General features: G+C 41.8%; 2 protein-coding genes across 2 annotated transcripts; one reads left to right on the forward strand and one right to left on the reverse strand.

Annotated features, from left to right (window-relative positions):
- The first annotated feature begins 491 nt into the window (after positions 1–491).
- On the forward strand, positions 492–8,946 carry LOC136005703 (uncharacterized). The gene is made up of 2 exons (XM_065663420.1): positions 492–884; positions 3,095–8,946. The coding sequence occupies exons 1-2, from the start codon at positions 570–572 to the stop codon at positions 4,595–4,597; spliced, it is 1,818 nt and encodes a 605-aa protein (XP_065519492.1). The 5' UTR covers positions 492–569; the 3' UTR covers positions 4,598–8,946.
- Positions 8,859–21,988, reverse strand: TK2 (thymidine kinase 2). Its single transcript, XM_065663421.1, has 10 exons — positions 21,751–21,988; positions 20,970–21,007; positions 20,443–20,517; positions 19,044–19,097; positions 17,438–17,527; positions 15,895–15,968; positions 14,011–14,099; positions 13,632–13,711; positions 12,349–12,429; positions 8,859–11,085 (listed from the first exon to the last, which is right to left on the reverse strand). The coding sequence occupies exons 1-10, from the start codon at positions 21,935–21,937 to the stop codon at positions 10,987–10,989; spliced, it is 867 nt and encodes a 288-aa protein (XP_065519493.1). The 5' UTR covers positions 21,938–21,988; the 3' UTR covers positions 8,859–10,986.
- Between the last annotated feature and the right edge of the window lie 2 nt (positions 21,989–21,990).

The following is a 21,990-nucleotide window of genomic DNA, read 5'->3' on the forward strand; positions in this document are numbered from 1 at the left end:
TGCCTGCGTGTGCGCGCCCACATGGCAGGGGAGGAAACTCAGACATTACAGCAGATGGCCCCGTTTGCACACGCGGTGGTAGCATGGGGATTTGACCCCCCTTCCCTCTTGGCTGGATCAGCAATTTTTATATAGCAATTACCCATACACAAGTTCTACAGAAGTATTTCCTAACGGCATTTCACTTGGAATGACGACCAAAAGCGTATGTTTTTGGAAAGCCCTCTTGCCGGGAACTCCGAAAACCGGTTTGCCTGCAACACCACGCAGCCGCTTTGCGAGAGGGAACAAACACGAGGGCGGCGCGGGCAGCCCACACTCCGCCCCACCGCGGCGCCCCCGGGGCCCGGCAGCACCGAGCTCACCTCAGGGCGTCACCGGCCACGCCCAGCGCCAAAGCCCACCCCACGCGGCTCTGCCCCCGGGTCGCCACGGCGCCCGCCCCCGCCCCTGACTGACACTGCGGGGCACCACTGACCGCGCGGCGCCACGGAGCGGCGGCCAATGGCGGGCCGAGGGGGGCCCCGGCCGGGCGGGCGAGCGAGCGGCGCGGCCGGCCTGGCGCTGTCATGAGGGAGGTGGCGGTGTGCGAGGAGGATGAGGGGGTGCTGCGGGATTTTGTGGCGTACTACACGGCCCGAGGGGCGGAGGGGGAGCTGGTGGTGTGCGATGAAGCCTCCCTGAAGGCGAGGGCGCGGCGGCTGCTGGGACCGCGGCGGCGCGGCGCCCTGGACGTGCGCTGCATGGCGGAGCGGTGCCGGGGGGCCCGCGGCGAGCGGGGCGGCAGCGTCCTCAGCGACCTGCGTAAGGCGCTGGAGGTGCTGGAGCTGCTGTGCGTCAACCTGCTGCTCTCCCCGTGGCGGAAAGAGATCAGGTCGCTGAAGGTAGGGGAGCGCTGCAGGGCTCGGGCACGGGCGCAGCCAGCCCCGGGGAGCCTGCCCCGGCTTCGGGTTCTGGCGGCCGCGGCCTTCCGAGGCCTCCCCGGGCCTGTGGCGCAGAAGGCACGGCCGCGGCGCCCGCGCTCCGGGAGCCAGGGGCAGCGTTTTAAGGAGCCCATTTAGAACGGGACAGGAGCTCCCTGAGCGCAGTGAGGGTCCTGCGAAGTGTTTGTTTTCTTTGCAGTCTTGTCCACGCTGAGGCCTGGCCTTCGGGGGCACTCCCGGAAGCGCTGGGCAGTGCAGGGGCCTGCAGAGATCTTTTATTGTGACACGGTGGAGAAGTAAAAAGATGCCGTGAAAGGCTTAAACTCTCAACAGTCTGAGTGTTAACCTTAATTTCCTTATAAGGAGGGGATGCTTTTTAAGTATTAGTTACCACTTTTGCTAACAGGTTGATGTCGAAGGCCAGATGAGCCAGTGTCTCTTTGATCCAGAGATTTTACCAACTGTCCTGCCTCTGGTGACTGCAGCTGGTCAAGTGGATAGGAAAACCCCCTTTGAAAGACGAAATGCCATTGGTTTTGGCAGCAAGGTGGTCAAGGTCACCCTGCTTCCGTAGTGCACTGAACACATCTCGTTGCCCAGAAAAGAAAGCAGTCTTAAACCTATGCAAAATCTACTGTATTTAGACAAAACCACTGAAGACTAAAGAAGCAAACTTATTTCCCTTCCTACAGCCACGGGTGTTGGTAAGGAAAAGGCAGTTCTTTCCTTCGTGTTGCCCATCAGGTCCAATCTGCACGTTCAGACAGCTTTAAAATGCTATTATTCATGTCTCTAAAACGGCAAAGCATAAGGTAGGTCTGCAGCTCATGGGCTCAGCTTTTGTAACACAAGGATCCCAGGCTTCATTGAAAAATCTAACTTTGATGACCACTGGGCATAATGCAGAGTGCAGGATGGCCTGCTGAAAGCCTGAAATAATTCTACAGCAAGGCACAAGTTAGAGAATAACCAGTATCTTGTGTGCATTCAAGTCTGATAAAAAGTTGCTGGTTATATGCAGGATACTAGTTCACATTTCCAGTATCTTACATGCTCTGATACCACACCACACACAAGAGTAGTGCCTGCTCCATACTTTCCCTTGAGAAAGAATAGGAGCTGGGGAGTGAAAGGCACTGTTGACAAATCTATCTGAGAATGGACTGAGGTGTAGTCCTACATTATAGTATGGCCTTTGGGGGGATCAGTTATGTTCTCCCTCAAGCTTGTGCCTATGAGACCAATGCTTAGGTGTCAGTCTAGGAAGTAGGTAAGTCAGTCTGAAGCTATGTAGCCTGAAAACAAGGTACCCCAATTCTGGAAGTCTTGGCATGCCTGCCTTCCTCGATTCTGTTATAAGTTGCCTAGAGTTGGTCATGCTTAGGTAAGCGTAGTCTCTCCTGCTGTAGTGTTTCAGACAAAACCAAAACCACTTCTACTTTACAAACCAGGCTTTGTGCCTGGGTTAGCTCCAAAACCAAGTAGGTGTTGAACAGTGTTTTTAAATTGTTAGCAGCAGCATTTTATTCAAGTCATGTTTTGCAGACAGCTTGTGCAAAGAGAGTGTGTTTTGGCAGTATTTCTGCTGGAATAGTCTTCCTTCCAAAAAGTGCTTTCAAAGAAATGGCAACTTAATCCGAGGGTAGTAAAGTTACAGCAAGAGTCTGAATCACGGGGAAAAAAATAAAAAGTTACAGTCTTGTCATCAGTTGAGCAATACAATCAACAGTGAGTGCATCGTGTCTTTCTCTAGGAAAAGATTAGATCCCAGGGATTTATTCTAAGCCTTTTTGTTTGAAAATCTTCTGTTCTTCCCTAGAGCACATAAGACTTATTTCTGAGTTTCTCTAGTTTGACTAAAATGATTTTCTTAGTCTATTCCTTTTTGAATATTGATGGTCTAGCCAGTATCTCAGCAGCTTTAAACTGGCGTAACTTCTCTGAAATTAATGTGCTATATATAGCAAAGCTATAATGCTTGAGAATCTGACAAAATAGTGCTGTTAGAAAGCCCAACTCACTTTGATTCAAAATTCAGACTTTAAGGAACATAGGCTTTTTAAAGATTTAAGTAATTTTTGAAGTATTTTTGATTTTTAGGAAGTCTTTCATGGTTCACTGCACACTCCCTCAGTGTTCATCTGTTTTTTCCATGTTGCATTCTGTTTCAGACATTCACCGGTAATTTTGTCTACTATATTCAATCTGTGCTCCCAGATGACATTGTAAAAACAGTACTGGAGAAAATAGGTTACATTGCAACAACAGCAACAGAGTTTTCACTTGTCAAAAAGAGAAACAATGAAGAAATGAAGCAGACTGCGTTTGAAATATTCCTGGCAAGAATTGAGTGTGAAACCATCCTCGAAATGACAAATGAAGAAAAACATGGCAATTTGGAGACCTTACAGAAGAGAACACAAATGCACCAGCATAATGGAAATAAAGACAAAGAAGATCAGACACCCCAGAGAGAAGACACTGAAAATCTAGAAAATAAAGAAAACAGTGAGACATCTTTGTGCCTTGCTACCCAACAGAAATCTTCATCTACTAGTGATACATCCTTTGAAGCTGCTGGGGATCTGAAGAGCAAAGATGATGTGCCTCAGTTAGCAGTTGCTCAGTCCACTAACAGGCTTCAGGAACGCCAAAGACAAATCGTTAACACTGTACATTTGCCAGGCAAATGCTCAGACAGCGAGGACTTCTTTATCAAATACAGTGACATTGTGATAAGACAAACACCTATTTTCAGTGAGAATCTTTCTCCAAAAACTTTTGAAAAAAAGCCAAGAGCCTGTCTTAGTGAAGAATGTGTTTTGGCAGTCACTGCAGAATCAGCTGCAAATGAGATCAGGCCTGTGCCACTCTCACCAGGAGCAAGCGGTCCACCAGCCTTTGCAATATTTCCTGACAGCTCTTGTGACAGTAGAACCACTTTGGAGTACCAAGCTGAAGAAGTCCCTGAAGGATCAATTGAAGCCGAAATTAACGATGCCATAAATTGCATAGACCCAGACCCTGCAGATGAACCCAGTGAGCTGAAGTCTCTGCCATACAAGGACATTGTATCTGTCGAAAACTGCAGTGTCCCTAGGGAAGAGGAAATTTGTGAGCTGTCTTTCACCTTCACAAAACTACAAATCAAGGACACTCAGAAAGACCTTATGTATCCAGTAGAGGAAACTGGACAACCTGAGTCAGTATCATATGCAAGTGCAAGTGACAGGCATGTAAGAGAATTTAATCACTCCAAAATAGACCATACATTTCTGACTAATGCTCACATTCAAAACAGAGTAGCTGCACATACTGAGCTGTCTTCAGATCTGTGTTGTTCTACTGGGAATGTGGAGGATTCCACTGCTGGTTCTGATAACAAAAGGCTGTTAATGGATACTGCTAATGCACATACAGCTTCTGCGTGCTTCAGACACATTAGAGAGCCCCCTAACCTCACCTACATTCCACCACAAAGTATTGATGTTCGGTCTTCACGCATAAGAAGGACCAGCACAGAGGGCAGAAGGAGCCTCTTGCAGCCTGAATGTGACTCTCCCAAAGCCAGTGAAGTAAAGCTGGAGAACTGTAATTCAAAAGTAAATGAAATCCAGGAGCCGTATGTTATTGTTGACAGAACTGACCAAGGAATGTTATGCCATCACACTTGAGTCTACCAGTGCTTCTGTTTGTAATCTGCCTGGGTTTTTTCCTCTCACTGTGGCCTTGATCATGTTTTCAAAGAGGTAATTAGCTTTGTGAAAACAGTTTTACAGACCTATTTCTGAAGTATTCTTTAAGTACAGCATGCTGTACAATGACAAATAGAAACAGCTAAGTGTTTCTAAGTTGCAAGACCCACTTTATAGCTTTACAAATGCTGTACTGGAGTGCACTTCTGTTAACTCATTACACTCCCATGAACCTGTGCTCTGAGCTGATTATATTCCTGTTTTCAGTTGAAAATAAGTTCATAAAGTTCTATAACATTCCTTTAGGTTTAACAAAGGAAACAGCCTTGTGAACCCTTCCAGTTTTCTAGAGGCAGTAACCTGTTTTGCAGGTTCTTTATACCTGTCTCCACTCGTTACCAAAATTTTTTGTGGCTTCCACCACGAATGTCAGAAGCACTGAACATCATAGTTGTTCACTGCTACTGGAAGAGGGAGAACCAGCTACTGCTGTCACTTCCTTCACCCCTGTTCCTGCCACTTCATTCTGTACCAGCTCTGGATTTTATTTCTCTGTAACTGGACTTTTCTGTGAGCCAGTTTATTTTGCTTAAATGAAGGGGGAAAACTACCATTCTCGTGGCAGGAAAAAAATGAGATCAGAGAAGGGTCCCAGTATTAGCACTGGGATAAGAGCTATTCTTAGGTGGGAGTGCTGTGTGAAAAGCGTTTTGCTGAAAAGGAAAGGGAGCCAGGAGTATTAGGTCAGCTGTAAGATTTAATTAAGTTCAGAAAGACGCACCGTCACTGGTACTGTATTTCTGCACAGTCTTCAGTGTGTGTTTATACACTTGCTACCTAGAAAGACAGTTTAATACTGCTTGAAGTAACTTCCAGTAGCACTTCAGTGTTTTGTTTCATGTATAATTAGCTGAAATTGTTTATAATTGACTTTCATCCCCCAGAAATTCAAAGAGGAGCATGTGGGTTACACTAGAAAAACCTCAAGAGCGAAAAAGTAAAGCTCTGCTTTTTGCACAACTAATTGTTCAGGTCCCCTCACCACTTGATTCCAGTGGAGGAGGAATAAAATTTTGACCAAAGTAACATCAAGTGACAGGACTGCCTTCAGCTTTGGGTGGGGTTGGGAGAAACAGGTGTTATTAACAAGGACATACAAATTAACACTTCTGGGTCTGGCTAGGATTCAGATAGCTTTCTTCACAGCAGCCCCTTGAGTGGTATGTTCAGAATTTGTGGCTAAACTGTTGATAATACACCAGTGTTTTGGCTGTTGCTGAGAAGTGCTTGCAGTGTCACAGCCTTTTCTTCCAACTATACCCTGCGATGAGTACCTGGGAAGGGGACCCAGCTGAGCTGAACTGGCCAAAGGGATATACCATACCATATAACATCATGCTTGGCAATAAAACTGGGGTGGAAGAAGGTGGGGGTTTTGTCTACCAAGGTGGCCATTGCTCAGCGACCGGGAAGGCACTAGTCTGCTTGTGGGAGGTGGTAAGTTACTGTAATTGCATCACTTGGGTTCCCCCCTAACCCCTTTCCTTTGGTTCTTAAACCTCTGTCTCAACCAAAAAGCTCTCTTGATTTTGCTCTTCCTAGTCTCCCCTGTTGTGTTGAGGAAGGGGGGAGCAAGCAGCCTCCTAGCTCTTCTTTCAAGAACCTATCTATCTGTTCTATTTTGGTTTTATAAAGCTGTTTTCTCCCTGTGGGGGTTATTAAAATTATGTGTTTTAATTAAGTGTCTACCTTCATAGGAAGAACTACTATGCACTTAAGTCTTCTGGATCTTTTTATGTGAGTTTGTTATCCACAGAATCACAGAATGGTTTGGGTTGGAACAGACTTTAAGATCATCTAGTTCCAACCTCCCTGCCATGGGCTTGGATGCCTCGCACAGTCAAGCCCTTTCCAGCCTGGCCTTGAATACCGGGATGGGGCAGCCACAGCCCCTCTGGGCAACCTGTTCCAGTGCCTTACTATCCTCACAGTAAAGAATTTCTTCCTTGCTGATAGAACACCTTTAACTTCTCTTCTTGTACAAATAGTTGAATTTTAAGGTCTTGTACTAGAAACTACTGTTGCATTTGCAACTGAGTTAAAGCTAAAGCTGAAGAGTGAAGAGAAGGGATTTGAAAACCAGCTGAAACAAAATGTAAGTCGTATTTAATAGCAGTCCTTTGTGCGGCTGCTTCCACATGAGTAAGGTGGATTTAAAATTCTTGTAAATACAGTGAGACCTGAGAAGAGGGACAGGTAAAAGGGTAGTGTAAAGATTTCCAGTAGGGTGAAATAAGATTTCTGACCAGCCAGTGCCCTCCTGCCCCTGTTGGTAGCAACCACTGCACCTCTCCTTGGCTGATAAGTAAGAGCAACCACTTAGACAGTTTTGCTAGACAGCAAGAGGGCTGCCTGGGGCTCTTTCTAAAGAAAGGTAGTGTTTCTAAGATGCACATCTATCCTCTGGTGAGCTGTCAACTTCAGTTGTGCTACAGCTGATCCTGATTGTCTGAATTGAATGGGGATTTACTGACTGATTGGATGTCTTTCCATCACAGAGACTCTAGGCCAATTCTGTTCCAAATGTGTACGCTACACACAACCACTCTGAATGCTCAGATCTCCCAAGCATTGGATTAGAATAATTCTCTTTCAATGAGTGTAGATACAGAGCTCAGGCAGCAGACGTGGTAGCTGGGTTACAGTCACTCACAGCCTCTCTCTTCTGGATCTCTTGCAATGGTAATTTTTCTTCCCCTCAACGTTCATATCACACATAGACGCTCGCCTGTCTGGACTTGTCCTTAGGGTGCTCAAGGAGCAAAGCTTGGTTTTAGAACAAACTTTGTTGCTTTTAAGCAAAGAATGAAAACCAAATTTCAGTGTTAACACAGAAGAGGAAAAAAAAAAAAAGCGAAGATGGAAAAAGACTTAAGACTGTATTTCTCTTTAGTAATGCCACGCAATTAGTAGGAACTAATGTACTAACTGCTAGGTTTTGCTCTAAACTTTTCATCTTCAAAAAGGCCCATAACTTTCTCTCAGACCCCTCAAATGCTGGGGATGGAAAAACACCACAATTCTGACCCAACTTCATCCTGCTTTAGAAATGTGCAACGTTTACTTAAACCTCCACACATTACACAAAGGACTGGATTCTCCAAGTCATGAAACAGGGCAGTAAATTGCTAGGACAGCCATTATTCAGGAGAGTAATGAGAGCTTAAGTCTGAATCTTCAGAACAACTGACATCAGAATACCCAGCACTTCTTTCTGCAGGAGGTGCACTGAAGAGAGATGCTGGATTGTTCCCTGGTGTTGGCAGTAGTCTGTGTGGTAATTACACTGGTGAAAGCAATTTTCAAGGTTTCTCACAGCCTATAGTTTTGGACAGTCAGTTCTGAAAAGTTTAATCAAACAACGAAGATCTCCTGAGCTGGCTTCTCGTGCTGGAAGAAAGGACACGAAAGGCCAGGCTAAGACAGTGCAAATATTAAATACTATTATTTTTGCCAGTCTATCTTGCTTGAAATCAGTTTATATACTGCTCCCAGATGTTACTCATCTGCTAAGACACCCTGACCAGGACAAAGTCTGGAGAAAACATTATCTCTTCAGACTAAAGTATGTAATAAAGAAAAGGCAATACAGGAGGAGATAACCACTTTTCACACGTTGCAGTTTAGATGTGGAACTCATTGTGACAAAAGTAATTAAAACCTGTAATTTTTACTCAAGTATTCTGACAATATACCCTAGAATAGCCAAAATGCATGCAAAACCAGCTACATGTGGCTCAGTCCACAAGCATAGGCTATATCCAAACTACAGAGTAAATTTTAAAAGCCAAGAGCAGTATCAGGTTGTTTATATTCTATGGTCCATTCTACTGGTAATGAAAGTCAGTCTGCCTGCAGAAAGGAGTACTTTGCAACATGCTACCTCATCACAGCTCCTTAGTTACAAAAGAAACAAAATACGTATCAAACTAATGCTGATTACCCTTTTTTCCCCTTTTGTCATCAGTCAAGAGATTTCAAGGCAGAAAAGCAAATAAATTCTAGATTCCAGGCTTTAAAACACTTACTTATGATTACTGAAGTATTTTTATCTATACATCTATAGCAGGCAGCAAACATTTTAAATTTATGACACATAACAAGAAACCTGTTTGGTTTTTGTTCCCAGTTTTCATTAAATAGCCCAACCCTCCTGAATATGAACATCTATACACAAAAATACTAGACAGCACGTTTATTTTGTTTTGCTATCTGTAGCCATCACATCTGTTTGTTTTAATAAATAAGTTACATAAATGATCCATCTATATTCCATTACAGCTGTGAATATCAGAACCTCCATCCAGACTACTGGTTTGACATAGTAAAGGGGATGGGGGATCTAACCAAAAATCATAAAGGTAACAGTGACATTCTTTGTACTATAAGTTAATCTGTACAAAACAATTGAACTGCTTGTAAAATACACATCCTAGGCTAATACAACCCATAATGAAATTACAGTCAAGAACAAACTGCAGGTGACTGAACTTCAAATTTATAAAACTATTTCCAAATAAATAGTTCTTTTGGTCACATACAGAAGAAAAAATGATAAACGTTTAATCATTTAAAGAATGATTACAATCCCCATAACAAATAAGCTTCAATAAGATAGATAATTATTTAACACACAAAATCTTATGTTTAAGCTAGAATTCTTAAGATTTACAACAGAACAGAATGGCAGCACTTGCTTCACAAGCTTTAGTATACTAATTTAGTACTTCACTAGGAAATGCTCACTCAGTGCAGTATATTAAGTTGTAATGATTTGGCGGGGGAGGGGGAGGAGAGGGGGAAATGGAAATATGGCAATAACAAGAACTGCATTTCCTGACCTGGAAGGCAGTCATTTCAGTACAATGCTTTTTAGACACACCACAAAAACAGACCTCACAAACCTAAAATAAAAGCAGTGATTTCTGAAAGTCACACCATCAGATGTTCAAAATCAGGTGGAACAGGGAAAAGCCACGTAACTGAAAATTTGTATTCTCCAACAAGTTACAGACAAATGTCTGTAGTCAGTTAGTACTTTGAGCACTTAAGTCCTGGATGTTAGCCATTTTCAGAAGCATTCACTACAAAGGCATGACAAATGCTCAGCTGTGTTAAGTGTTTTTAAGCACTGCTAACCATGCTTGCTACAATTAAACCAACCAAAACTATTACAGAAAAAAAAAATAAATATACATATATACTGTACTTGAGGAATCGTTCCCCTCAAACGGAAAAACTAACATGAAAACAGAACTACTGCATTAAAAGCATTATCTTGAGAACAACACTGAGGTCAAACAGAAATTAAGGGCAACTCAACACTTTAGCTAACAATGAAATCCCCACTATTTGCTGTCCAAGTACCTGTAAGTCACAATAAACTGATCAAGATATCAACCCAGACAACAGTATGTATTTTTCTTTGTAAAAAAACAAAACAAAACAAAAAAACACAGACACAAAAAAAAAAACCAAACAACTGAAGAATCCTAAACAGTTAAGAGATCAATTAACTCCAGGATTTTTATAACCATTTGAAAAGAACAACAAATACACTTCTATGCACCCTGTATTTTAACTAGTCCTAACTAAGCCATAACAGGGTGAGTGATTTCAAGAACATGAGAGAGAAATTAGGCTTTTTAAAAAAAAAAGCCTCAGCCACTCTGCAGTCACTTCTGAAAACTGTTAACTCTTTTTTTGCCACTGAATTCAGTGGGACTATACTACTGCGTAGTTATCCTCAGAACAACTATGCTGTTATTTCATGCAAAGCATTAGAAATTTACTGAATTCAATGAAACTGCACTAGCATAGGTAGGATTAGAGTAAGACCCCCTATTTCAACATTAAAAGACCTATTTAACAAAGCTACTTTAACTTGATGCTTTAACTTGAAACTCCATTTGCTTCCACTAATAATAAAAAAGGACATCCCACTTCTTGTATGGAACTATTTCTTTCAAATTATAAAAGAGGGCTGTCTTTGGGGATCAAAAAAGAAGAAAATTTGGTTACTTATAGGAAGCAGCAGTGAAGTGGGAAATGGGAGAAAACTGACATTTCAGCTGAGTAAAATTGACACAGTAAAGCTGATAGAGAACCTAAAAACATGAAAAGGAATTAACTTATATTCTGTTTATGACTTGTATCTGAACATTTCATAGCACTAAGTCCACTGAACATTCCACAAAGCGTAATTCAAAAGCAAACCCCATTATATTTAGAAATATTTATAATACTCAAAATTGCCCTTAGAGCAGACTTCATAAACATGTTTTATAAAATACAGCAACTGCAGACTTCTATAAATGGTGTTGCATATTAGATGGGTTTAGTATCTGGTCCCTGTTTTCTTCATACTTCTCTATCATTTTCTGCATGTCATGATCAGCTCCAATAACCTTGAAAAGAACATAAGCATTAGAAATAATTAACACCATGAAACATGATTACTTTTGAGCAAAACAGAACAGGACTACAACTGATGCCAAAGAGATACACTCCTAGAGATCTGTCTGGTTAGCATTCTGCTCAGAACTGGGCATTCATTGAAAATCTACACATCTGATCCTGCAAATAACCACAGTGAACAGACCCTTAAATTCCAAAGAGATAGAAGACTAGACTTCCATGCTATACATTATGGATAGCTATAAACATTTTCCTGAGTTTTTCATTCTGCAGATTAGTAAAGCAGATTTAGTTACCTTTGCCACTAAACAGAATCATAGAATCATAGAATAGTTAGGGTTGGAAAGGACCTCAAGATCATCTAATTCCAACCCCCCTGCCATGGGCAGGGACACCTCACATTAAACCATCCCACACAAGGCTTCATCCAACCTGGCCTTGAACACTGCCAGGGATGGAGCACTCACAACCTCCCTGGGCAACCTATTCCAGTGCCTCACCACCCTCACAGGAAAGAACTTCCTCCTTATATCCAATCTAAACTTCCCCTAAGTTTTAACGCATGACCCCTTGTCCTGTCACTACAGTCCCTGACGAAGAGTCCCTCCCCAGCATCCCTATAGGCCCCCTTCAGATACTGGAAGGCTGCTATTAGGTCTCCACGCAGCCTTCTCTTCTCCAGGCTGAACAGCCCCAACTTCCTCAGCCTGTCTTCATACGGGAGGTGCTCCAGTCCCCTGATCATCCTCGTGGCCCTCCTCTGGACTTGTTCCAACAGTTCCATGTCCTTTTTATGTTGAGGACACCAGAACTGCACACAATGCTCCAGGTGAGGTCTCACAAGAGCAGAGTAGAGGGGCAGGATCACCTCCTTCGACCTGCTGGTCACGCTCCTTTTGATGCAGCCCAGGATACGGTTGGCTTTCTGGGCTGCGAGCGCACACTGCCGGCTCATGTTCATTTTCTTATCGACCAGCACCCCCAAGTCCTTCTCTGCAGGGCTGCTCTGAATCTCTTCTTTGCCCAGTCTGTAGCTGTGCCTGGGATTGCTCCGACCCAGGTGTAGGACCTTGCACTTGTCATGGTTGAACTTCATAAGGTTGGCATCAGCCCACCTCACAAGCGTGTCAAGGTCCCTCTCAATGGCATCCCTTCCCCCCAGTGTATCAACTTTACCACACTACATAACACTTGATATTTGAAGAGTACAATCTTTCATATGTGTAACTGTTTATAACTTAAATAATACTCACAAGCACTGGGCAAGAAACTTCAAATAGTGTATGTTTAATGAGCCACTCTTCATAGAGCTGATGAATAGCTTCTAAATACTCCTAAAAAGGAGGCATTCAAATAACACGTAAGCCCAGGGAAGAAACACACATTGCAAATTTTATACATTTGGTAAGTAGTTAAAAACTATATATATAAAAGCCTGTATCAGATATTTCCACTAGCAAAAATAAAAAGCATCATAAGGCTTCTGAGAAAAAATAACTTCTAGTATAAGGTTTCACACCATGAAGAACCTCAAAGGCACAGCTTACAGGAGTACAGGGCTCTCAGCTCCTTTTAAGATCAAGAAACTTATTTCTCTCCAAGAGGTATAGTGTGGGTCATGATTTTACAGAGAAATGTATAACAAAGAGGACAAAAAGGGCAAGACTGCAAAGAATACGTACTGACCGCACTTTCTGTATCAATGTATTTCCTTAAAATCCCAGATCACTTCTTCCTAACTGACTCAATTTCCTCTAAAAGCACTTCTGCCTTTCATCAACTATTAGTCTGGGGCTTTTTAAAGGAGACCAATTAACATTTTTATTAATAATTTTTCCCCCACACTCCTCAGTAGAGCTGCAAAGTAACACAGTGTCTCTTCAAATACATTACAGCAAGGATTATCCTCCAATGCAAAATTTCACATGGCCCAAAATTTAGCTCTTTGCATGTATCTTCAGCTGACAAAAGTAACTACATTTATTTCTGGTTAGGCTTCTTGTTTAATGAAGGGACATTCTGTAAACTGTGACACCAAAAGTGATCATTCAGTTACCAGTTTATTTTTAAGCAGATTCCCACACTAACGACTTTCAAGAAGTTTCTTCTTTACAGACACAAGCAGAGACACTTTTCATCCATAAGCATCCTGGTAACAGCAGACAACAGAAAATGCCCATACAGTTCTTCAGTATCTGCATGCACAGGTATCTGTGCTTCAACTGTGTGCTTTTATGCCATTACCAATACTAAAGCAAATGCTTTTTTACATCTTAGAGAAGATTAACAGTTGATTAATACTGCACCTAAACAGTCAGCTATGGTACACATTACTAAAACAAAACACTTGGGAAAGTCAGTGTGCATGACTTTTATTTTTTTTTTTAATAAAGTTAAATACCGAAGTTTTAGTTTGCAGTAGAAACAGCTGCACCACATTTTGGCAATACACTCAGGATACAATTTTAGTATTTATATTGGAATAATTATGGTTCTAATGCTCATTGTAACCACATATATTGAGGGAACTCCTTACCAGAGGAATGAGCTTTTCCTCTTCTCTGCATCTTCTCTTTAACCTCTCATAACAAACTTCAGGAGAAGTCTGCAAATAAACTATCATGACAAAAAAATATAGTTATGTTCACATGATCAGCCTTAAAAGCAAAGAAACTTACTTCACAAACTACAGAAGGGAAGAATCCTGACTTGGGTACTACCACTGACCCTCCCCTTTGGCATTACTATTAATCTATGAACCATCCACTAATTCATCCTGTCATGATGCTACACACTGCAAGCACCATTATATTGAATAATGTGATTATTTATGAACCAAAAAACAAGAACTATTTTTCTCCCAGGAAGGAAACCCAACCACAAACATGCCCCTCCAGATCCCATCAGAATTTTACCTATCAAATCAACTGAAACATCAGTGTTGTTCTGGATCCAGTCAAACCATTCACTTAGGACAACATAATCCACCTCCGGCATTTTTCCGCTGAATAAACATAAAAGCCACAACTCACTGAACAGCACACACAGATCAAACCTAAAGTAATTTTTTTTTCACCTGACTAGAATTACTCCAAATTTACTCCACCATACGTGAAATGAAAACGTGAGCAATACTACACCCGCCCAAACGGAAAGCTTCATAAATCATAGTTTATACAATAAAAAGACCAAATCTTTTTGCTTAAACAAAATACAAACAAAAAAATCCAGCATGAAACAAAAGAAACTCACTAACACAATGTTTCTATTATTAACAGTTACAAACATTAATTATTTTCATTAACAGTTAAGAAATTATTATCTGGTGACTAAGAAGAAAAACATCAACCACACTGACATTTATACAATAACAGCAAATTAGTGTTAATGGTATTTATTGCTCGAGTTCTTTATATGAGGATCATTTCAAACAGATCTGAGCTACTGGAGTGTGTGTCACAAAACCAGAAAGGCTTGATTTACGGAGCAGCACTGACAATTCATTACAGGAGCCACAGTAAAGAGCAGTAAAAAATAAAACATAATGACATCAGGTAAATAAAATCTACTCCCACTGTAAAAAATATTTGTGGAAAGAGTAGTGAAATATTCAACATGCTTAATGTGAACTCAGTATTCAGACAGCACAGACAATATTGGAGACAACTGTCACAGAGTTATCTCAGAATAATAAAATACCAAACTTAGGTAAAAGGGAGTCTATAGAGAATATATTAAGAATCAGTAATTAAAAATTAGAATGAGATTCCAGTACACTTCCACTGCATACAGACTGGGATAAATTATGTCTCTAAAGTTTGCCTCACATCTCACACTGTTTCTCTCAACTTTCAAAGCAGTTCCAGTAACAGACTAGCAGTTTATGTAGCATGGATGCCACCTTGTGGCATGCAGCCATTCTCCCTGCAGGCAGGGGCAAGAAACTGGTTTTGTACCTTAAACCCCCTGAAAAATCCATTAAAACAAGTCTGTTCCATGCACTTCTCAACAGAAGCTCAGCATTCAAACAAAAATAAAATAAAAAATAAAAAAAATAAAAAATAAAAAAAAAAAAACCAACACAAACAACAAGCAAACACTACTGATTGCTGAACTATTTGAGTTAGTACAGGATGGGCAATTTATACATCAAGACAGGTAATAAATGCTTTATCTATTTCAGGCCACAGTCTTCTCTCACAGTTAGCCCTGATTGCTCTGCCTCTGGTCCAAGCACACCTTGGGGCAAGGACCGAATTCAGGAGGCAACATTTAGAGACAAACAGCTCTTGTGCTTTCTTTACTCACTGGCCTATGAGGTTTGCAGTTTACTTTGAGCCCAGGAATCCTGATTCTGAGCAATAGCATGGGACTAATTTCCTGCTTGTCACTCAAGTTCCTGCTTGCAGTAAATGCCAATCCTGGATGCCAGGTTGGATAACACTATGTAGTTGTCTCCTCCTACAGTGTTGTTCTATATATCCTCATGCTTTTTTCCTACTCGTTATGTGTCTCTGATTTAAGCAAGACTTTCGCGTTCGGCTGGAGAACAGATGCTTTCAAGAAATGGTGTTCTGAATAGCAAGATGTTCTCTGTACACAAGAGCACTTCTGAAAAAGGCTCTCGCCTGACCCATTTATTCTATCAGTGGGTAGCACGTCCTGTACATAACACACTGCCACTCCAACACAGAACTGACAGATCTCACACTCCACTTAGATTACCAAAGACATCATCAGTCAATTATTATATATATATATTTAATTAATTCCAGAAAGTAAAAGACTATATACTGTACCTTCGATACAAATTTTCTACAAAAATGTATCTTGCACTGTGAATTGATCTCTCCATCATTCTTACGGGGGATATCTAGGAAATAAAACTTGACAATCTGTATTTTTCAGCATGTTTGCTTCTTTTCAGGCTTATACTGCACATCATGTCCTTTACATTATGAAATACGTAACATTCTCAGTTCCTCCAGATCTTGTGATAAACAAATTTACTGGGAGGGTCAGAAGAACACAAAGCAAGTTTTCTTAATCTTACTTATGGTCACTGCATTATTAACCACCTACAAAACTAATCTGTTACTCATATACGAGTTTCAAAGGTAACTTTCAGCTGAGGTTATCTAGGAGTATATAAAAAAGCAGCAATCCCTTTAGAATTTGCAAAGCATCAGGAATGATTGCTACCTGAATCATTGCTACCTGAATCATTGCCACCTTCAAGTGTGTTCCTGTGTCAACAGCACAGCCCTAACATCAGGATAACTTTCTATGGAAGTAATTGCATCTGACAAAGCACCGGCCTTAGTCAGTCTTGCATGTGTTCAAACAGTGCTTTATATGGAGAAGAGAGATTATATGACACTCTCTAGCCCCTGCAGAGCAAGGTAACCCTGGCATAGCTCCTTCCAATCAGGTATTCAGCATGTTAATGATCATGGAAGCAACACTGCTCCAGCAATGTTCAAGTGACAAAGGACAGCAAAGCTCAAATTGAAACACAGGGCAATCCTCAGCAATTTCTGAATGAACTTCTTGTGTAGCAGAATGATATCTGTCTTGGAAAAACACCTCTTCCAAAAAGTTAATTATTATACATGCAGTATCACTATTGTGCAGTACTTTTGAAAGTTTGCCCTGACACAAACTCAGAAAATATAATGCAAGAACAATCACTGAGATATAAGCATGCCACCTAAAATTAGATCTTGTAATCAGGGAATGGAAGATTGAGCACAGAATGTAACAAAAGATGTTTGAAGGAAAGAGAAATGATCTTGATAAAAAGGCAGCATGTGAAAATAGATACAGAATAACTAAAAAAAAAAAATACAAGAAAAAAAGGATGCAAACCATTTGGGGAAAAAAAAATACAAAATTTAATGAAAGTGTTTTGGATAAACACAAGGCACTATAACTAAATTTGTGGTAGACAGCAGAGAACAGCAGAATGAATACTAGCACTATTTTTAAGATTACCTAACGTTTCCCAAAGATCTGAGCTCAATTTACACAGATGCCAATTACAGACAAGTCACTGGTGTGTAATGATGGAAGGCATCTTTGCAAGTCTAGCTCGTAAGGCTGGTACTAAAAAAGCAGTATTTGTTTGGGCAAGTAAAAGTTCTAAGCAGGCAGGAGGCAGATGTTTCACCCCTGGAGCACATGTTAAGCATATCAACGTCTTTGCACTATAAAAATTCATACTGTCTGCAGGAACAAGGAAAGAACACAAACAGCATGTTGACTTTTGGATACAAGGTTAAAAATATTTATTACTCATAATCACATCTAATTAATTTTTAAAATAAAAATAAGTTTATTTACCATTGGTCTGGTATGCTGCTCCAACATGGTAAGCTGTATGTAAGTCTGTAATGTTATCCCCCATCTTGATGCATCTTGGTACATTAAGCCCTAGGATTAGGGATGGAAGTGAGAGAGGCAGACACCTTTGTTAGGTCAAACAGCAAAAAAAGTGAAGTTCAGTATTTAGTAAGCTTTTGCTCTACAACAGAATTGCTAAAAGAAGTGCACTGAAACACCTGACACCAGGTTTGACAAGAATTAAGTGATCAACTGCTCTCCGTGATACTGATGAAAAGTTACAGTCCTGGTCCTTAGAATGCCTAAGTGGGTGTTTGGAATGCTCTCTGAAGTCAAAAAGAATTAGTTTCTGCACCTGGAATGGTCAGGACCAAGGCAGAGTTCATTTGAGACAGTTCAAACATGTTCAGTAATTAAAAAAACCCCAAACATATCTGCTACTCTGTTCTTGCACACTGACAGATGCCCAGAATACCCAGGCCATCCAGAAATGCATGTGGCTCCAGTATGGTCTGGGCCTCAGAAAAGGTGTCTTTTAACACAGACAACCGTTCTTCCCAAATCATCCTCAAAGCAGTTCTTGTATCATCCATTTTCTCATCACTGCAATTCCACACACACATACATTTACAAGCAACAGTCTATCCTGCAAAGCAGAGGAAAAGATCTGACTCAAAATAAAGCATCATTCATTCTCCATTTTGCTGAGGTGACAAGCTTTAAGTCAGGAGCATGGCTTCAGTCCATAGACCTGACCTCGTCCTTTTCTCCCTACCCAAGATCAGAATGAGAAAACATTCTAAAGTGTGCAGATTGCTGTGATAATGTGTGACACAGCTAAGCATGCCCCATCCCTTTACTAATAATAAGAGAGTAAAACATCAGCAACTTCTAGTAGGGACAACTTACTTTTCTGGAGGACCTATGCTATGTATCAAATACATGTTTGGGCACATGTGGTTCAGGGTGTATCCACACCATTGCACTGACAGCAAATTCCACATAAGATTGAGCATAGATACCCATCTCAGCCAGCAATGAGATTTTTGCAACAGATATGACCACACAAGCAGCAAAGACTGACATCAGAAATCACTTCTACCACCCCAGCAAAAGCAGACCTGCAGATGTATCCAGAGCTCTGACAGCTGTGAGACAGGGACATAGTTGTGGGGAACAGTTACAAGAAACAATGACCACCCACAAGACATCAGAAGCTCCTGACACCTCACGAGACTGAATCTTCCTTATCTTCAGCAGTCAAACAGTATCAACCTATAATATTCATCCCCCATTTTCCAAGTGACCTTCTTCCCTTCCCTGGAACAGGCACAATGCAATTCAGAAACAACTGTCACACTCAGGACTTACCTTTCTGTGAATTTCTTTAGCTCATACAAAATAAAAGACCCAGTCCTTGATGAAAACACATTTTATATGCAACATGTCTATTAGACGCATGTCTTAATCACTGAAACAGATCTTTTGTTGTATGAGTTTATGACCACACCTTTCATAACAGTTCTGCTGATCAATAAGAAGTCCTCATTCATGTCTTTCTAAAAGAACAGTAATTAGAATTGTAGAAACAATTCCTGTGACTTACCAGGATATTATGGCCACGGACATTTCTCCACTTTGCCACCGGTTCTGTCAAAACCTTGTTAAAAATAATTATTCCATATTAAACATGGTTTAGATTCAAAATACTTAATTTGATCCTACAGACTTACAACTATTTTTAATGAATATTTGTTCAGTAAGTCACAGTATTCAGGACTTGTATTAGAAAGCTCATCCCTCTTCAGAAAACAGCACTGAATCTCCTAATACAAAAAGTAATAATCAATACTGTTTAAAAATAGAGAAATATCAATATACAATTTCTTTATAGCATTTTTTAACAGCCAAAATAAAACGCTGGATTAATTACCTAATGAGCCTGGATGTAATTTCACTTTTTCCAAATCAGTCCCATGTAAGGGAAGGAATGACTTAACTGAGTCCTGAATGCACTTCAATGCCCGGTTCATTTTCTCACAAATTAATTTCTCAGAGAAAAATCAGCAAAGAGGATAAGAATGCTATCATACTACTTCTCATTTTATTTTTGTGATCTAACAAATAAAATGTACTCAAAACTTCAATGAAATTGATCAGAAAAGCTTCTACCCTGAACAGGTAACAGCAGACTTATCTGGTTCAAACTCCAACAACACTGCAGAGCCAGGCCTAAGAGAAGCTGGCAAGCCTGGGGAGCTCACTGGCTTTTTGAAAAACACTGCACTACAAGCAAATTAAACTTTGCTACGTTTTGTGTTTATCCTTACACATAAGGAGCATTCCTGTTCAACTACCAAATAACATCTGGCAACACAGCATTTCTATGAGGAAGCCTAGGACTTTTTATCAGTGTATTCCCAGGCCTGCCAGGGAATACCTACCTGATATCCACAAAAGCAATACCTCACTAAGTTCTGATCTTGATTTTGTCTAAAATACAGGGAAACTGCCCTTCCTCTAATCTTGCTCTAAGCATATGAAATCAAATACCATACCAGTCTAAGAAATCACCAGAAAAGAAATTTAACAGATTTTTCATTTTTTTTAAAAAGCCATCCATTTACTGGGATCTCTATTACATGACATCAGAATTTTTATATCATTACTTCTTTGCTTATTACATTATATATCTAAGATGTGAGATGAAAGAGTAAACAAGCACACCCAAATGTGCCCAATGAACATGGGCTGCTGTTACTTTACAGAGGTACAACCTCTAATCCACAGGTTTGACTGATACTTGGGCATCTTGTATTCTAAAGTACAATGATCTGAATTTCTCTTCTACAGTTTGACTGTAGTTGTAGGGCAGGCACCAGTCTGTGCACTAGCTTACAGCCTACTGCTCCATTAGCCCACACTTCTAAATTAACTGTCAATTTTGTCAAGACAGGCAGCTGCTTAATGATGTACATAAAGACAATGAAATGCACACCCAGTACCTCAATGTTAGTAGTTTGTGCAAAATAATCCAGGCATGTTGTTTTCCCACTCGCAATGTTCCCCTCAACACATACCTGATGAAAAAGAGTATCACTGCTAAAAAATGTGTTATTATTTCCACATCAAGCATACTATTTCCCTATAATGCAATTCCATTACTTCATACAAAGACATTCAGTCTTCCCAGCCCCCAAGAGCTTCAGAGGGTCATCGGTGGTCAGCTGCTATCCCACACTGTCTGCCACAACTCGCTTCCAAGACTACAACACTTTGCGTTCAACTTAGTTCAACTTTAAGTAAGTGCCTACTGAAGCAGCAATTTCAGCATCCATTAAAAAGGCCACTTAATGCATAAGATATATTATCTATTTTCAGTCGACACCTGTCCCTAAACAACACCATGCACTGACACAAATCCGTCACGGCTGTACTGCAGTTCACAGAACACAGCAAGCATAGCCTTGTGCCATGTAAGACCCAGCATCAGCCCCAACACCTGAACACCCCAAGTAAAACAAATACTCACAACTGTCTCCTTACCATCTTCTTTTACCAGGTGTTTATCTAGATTGGAGATAAACAGGAGTTACAAATAAGAAGGAGCTCTTTGTAACTTAAAAGCTATACCGAGTCTCTTAAAGTCAGACCCTCCATGAGCTTTGTAGGTTCCCTATTGCTTAATATAAATTTTTGCTAAACTACCAATCTTTTAACGGTTTGGGTAATCACTGGGTCATGCAATTGACACGTTAAGCATACACGGACAAGGGTTTACCTTAAATTCTCTGTTGTCCTTAACACTACAAGGAGTCAAATGGATGCAAGCACACCTCCAAAACACATAATTTAGACGCCTTACATCCCAAAACTGCCTATATAAAGCGTACACAAGCAACGATAAGATTTCCAGACCCTTAACAAAACAAAACAGACAACAAAGGTGGTTTTGGTTCCCCAGCGCTGCCAGTGAGGGCCCACAAAGCCCATCAGGGCCACGACGTGTAAGAAGCCGGAAGGAGAGTTGCTCAGGCTGCAACGAAGGTAGATCTTGCTCCACCCTCTTACGAGACGCGGTGGCTCCTCACACCCGTGCCACCGCTGCTGACGGATTTCAGAGCGCTGAGCTCTGAACCCTCTTCTCCGTCCCCCGCGCCGCCGCCACCACTGGCTGTCGTTCGGGTGGCCACGGCCCGCGTCGTTCTGCGGGGGGCGGCTGTCGCCTCCGCGCCGGCCGCTCCCGCACCTCCCTATCTAGCGGGGTCCCACCGCGGCCCGACCCGCGGGCCCGGCCCTCCGCACGCACTTACAGCCGCCAGCGCCGCTCGGGCCGGGCCGGGAGCGCAACGCCAGGCCGCCCGCCGGGGAGCCCGCGGCTGCTCCGCCCGCACAGGCGGTCCCTGCCGCGCCGCTGCCGCTACCCCGACCCCGGCCCCGGCGGCCCCAGGCTCCGCGCAGCGCACCGGGCCGCGCCCAGACCGCGCCCAGCCGCCACATCGCCCATCCCTGCCGTCCGCCCCGGCACGGCCCCAACACAGCCGCTTCCGGCC

This window comes from Lathamus discolor, chromosome Z (genome assembly GCF_037157495.1).
Source record: "Lathamus discolor isolate bLatDis1 chromosome Z, bLatDis1.hap1, whole genome shotgun sequence".
NCBI lineage: Eukaryota > Metazoa > Chordata > Aves > Psittaciformes > Psittacidae > Lathamus > Lathamus discolor.

Coding starts and splice junctions, on each gene's coding strand:
- LOC136005703 (XM_065663420.1), top strand. CDS start 570: ATGAGGGAGGTGGCGGTGTGCGAGGAGGATGAGGGGGTGCTGCGGGAT. Junction 885..3,094: donor AAGAGATCAGGTCGCTGAAG/GTAGGGGAGCGC, acceptor ATTCTGTTTCAG/ACATTCACCGGTAATTTTGT.
- TK2 (XM_065663421.1), bottom strand. CDS start 21,937: ATGTGGCGGCTGGGCGCGGTCTGGGCGCGGCCCGGTGCGCTGCGCGGA. Junction 21,008..21,750: donor CCCGAGCGGCGCTGGCGGCT/GTAAGTGCGTGC, acceptor TCTCCAATCTAG/ATAAACACCTGGTAAAAGAA. Junction 15,969..17,437: donor AGCAGCATACCAGACCAATG/GTAAATAAACTT, acceptor TTTATTTCCTAG/ATATCCCCCGTAAGAATGAT.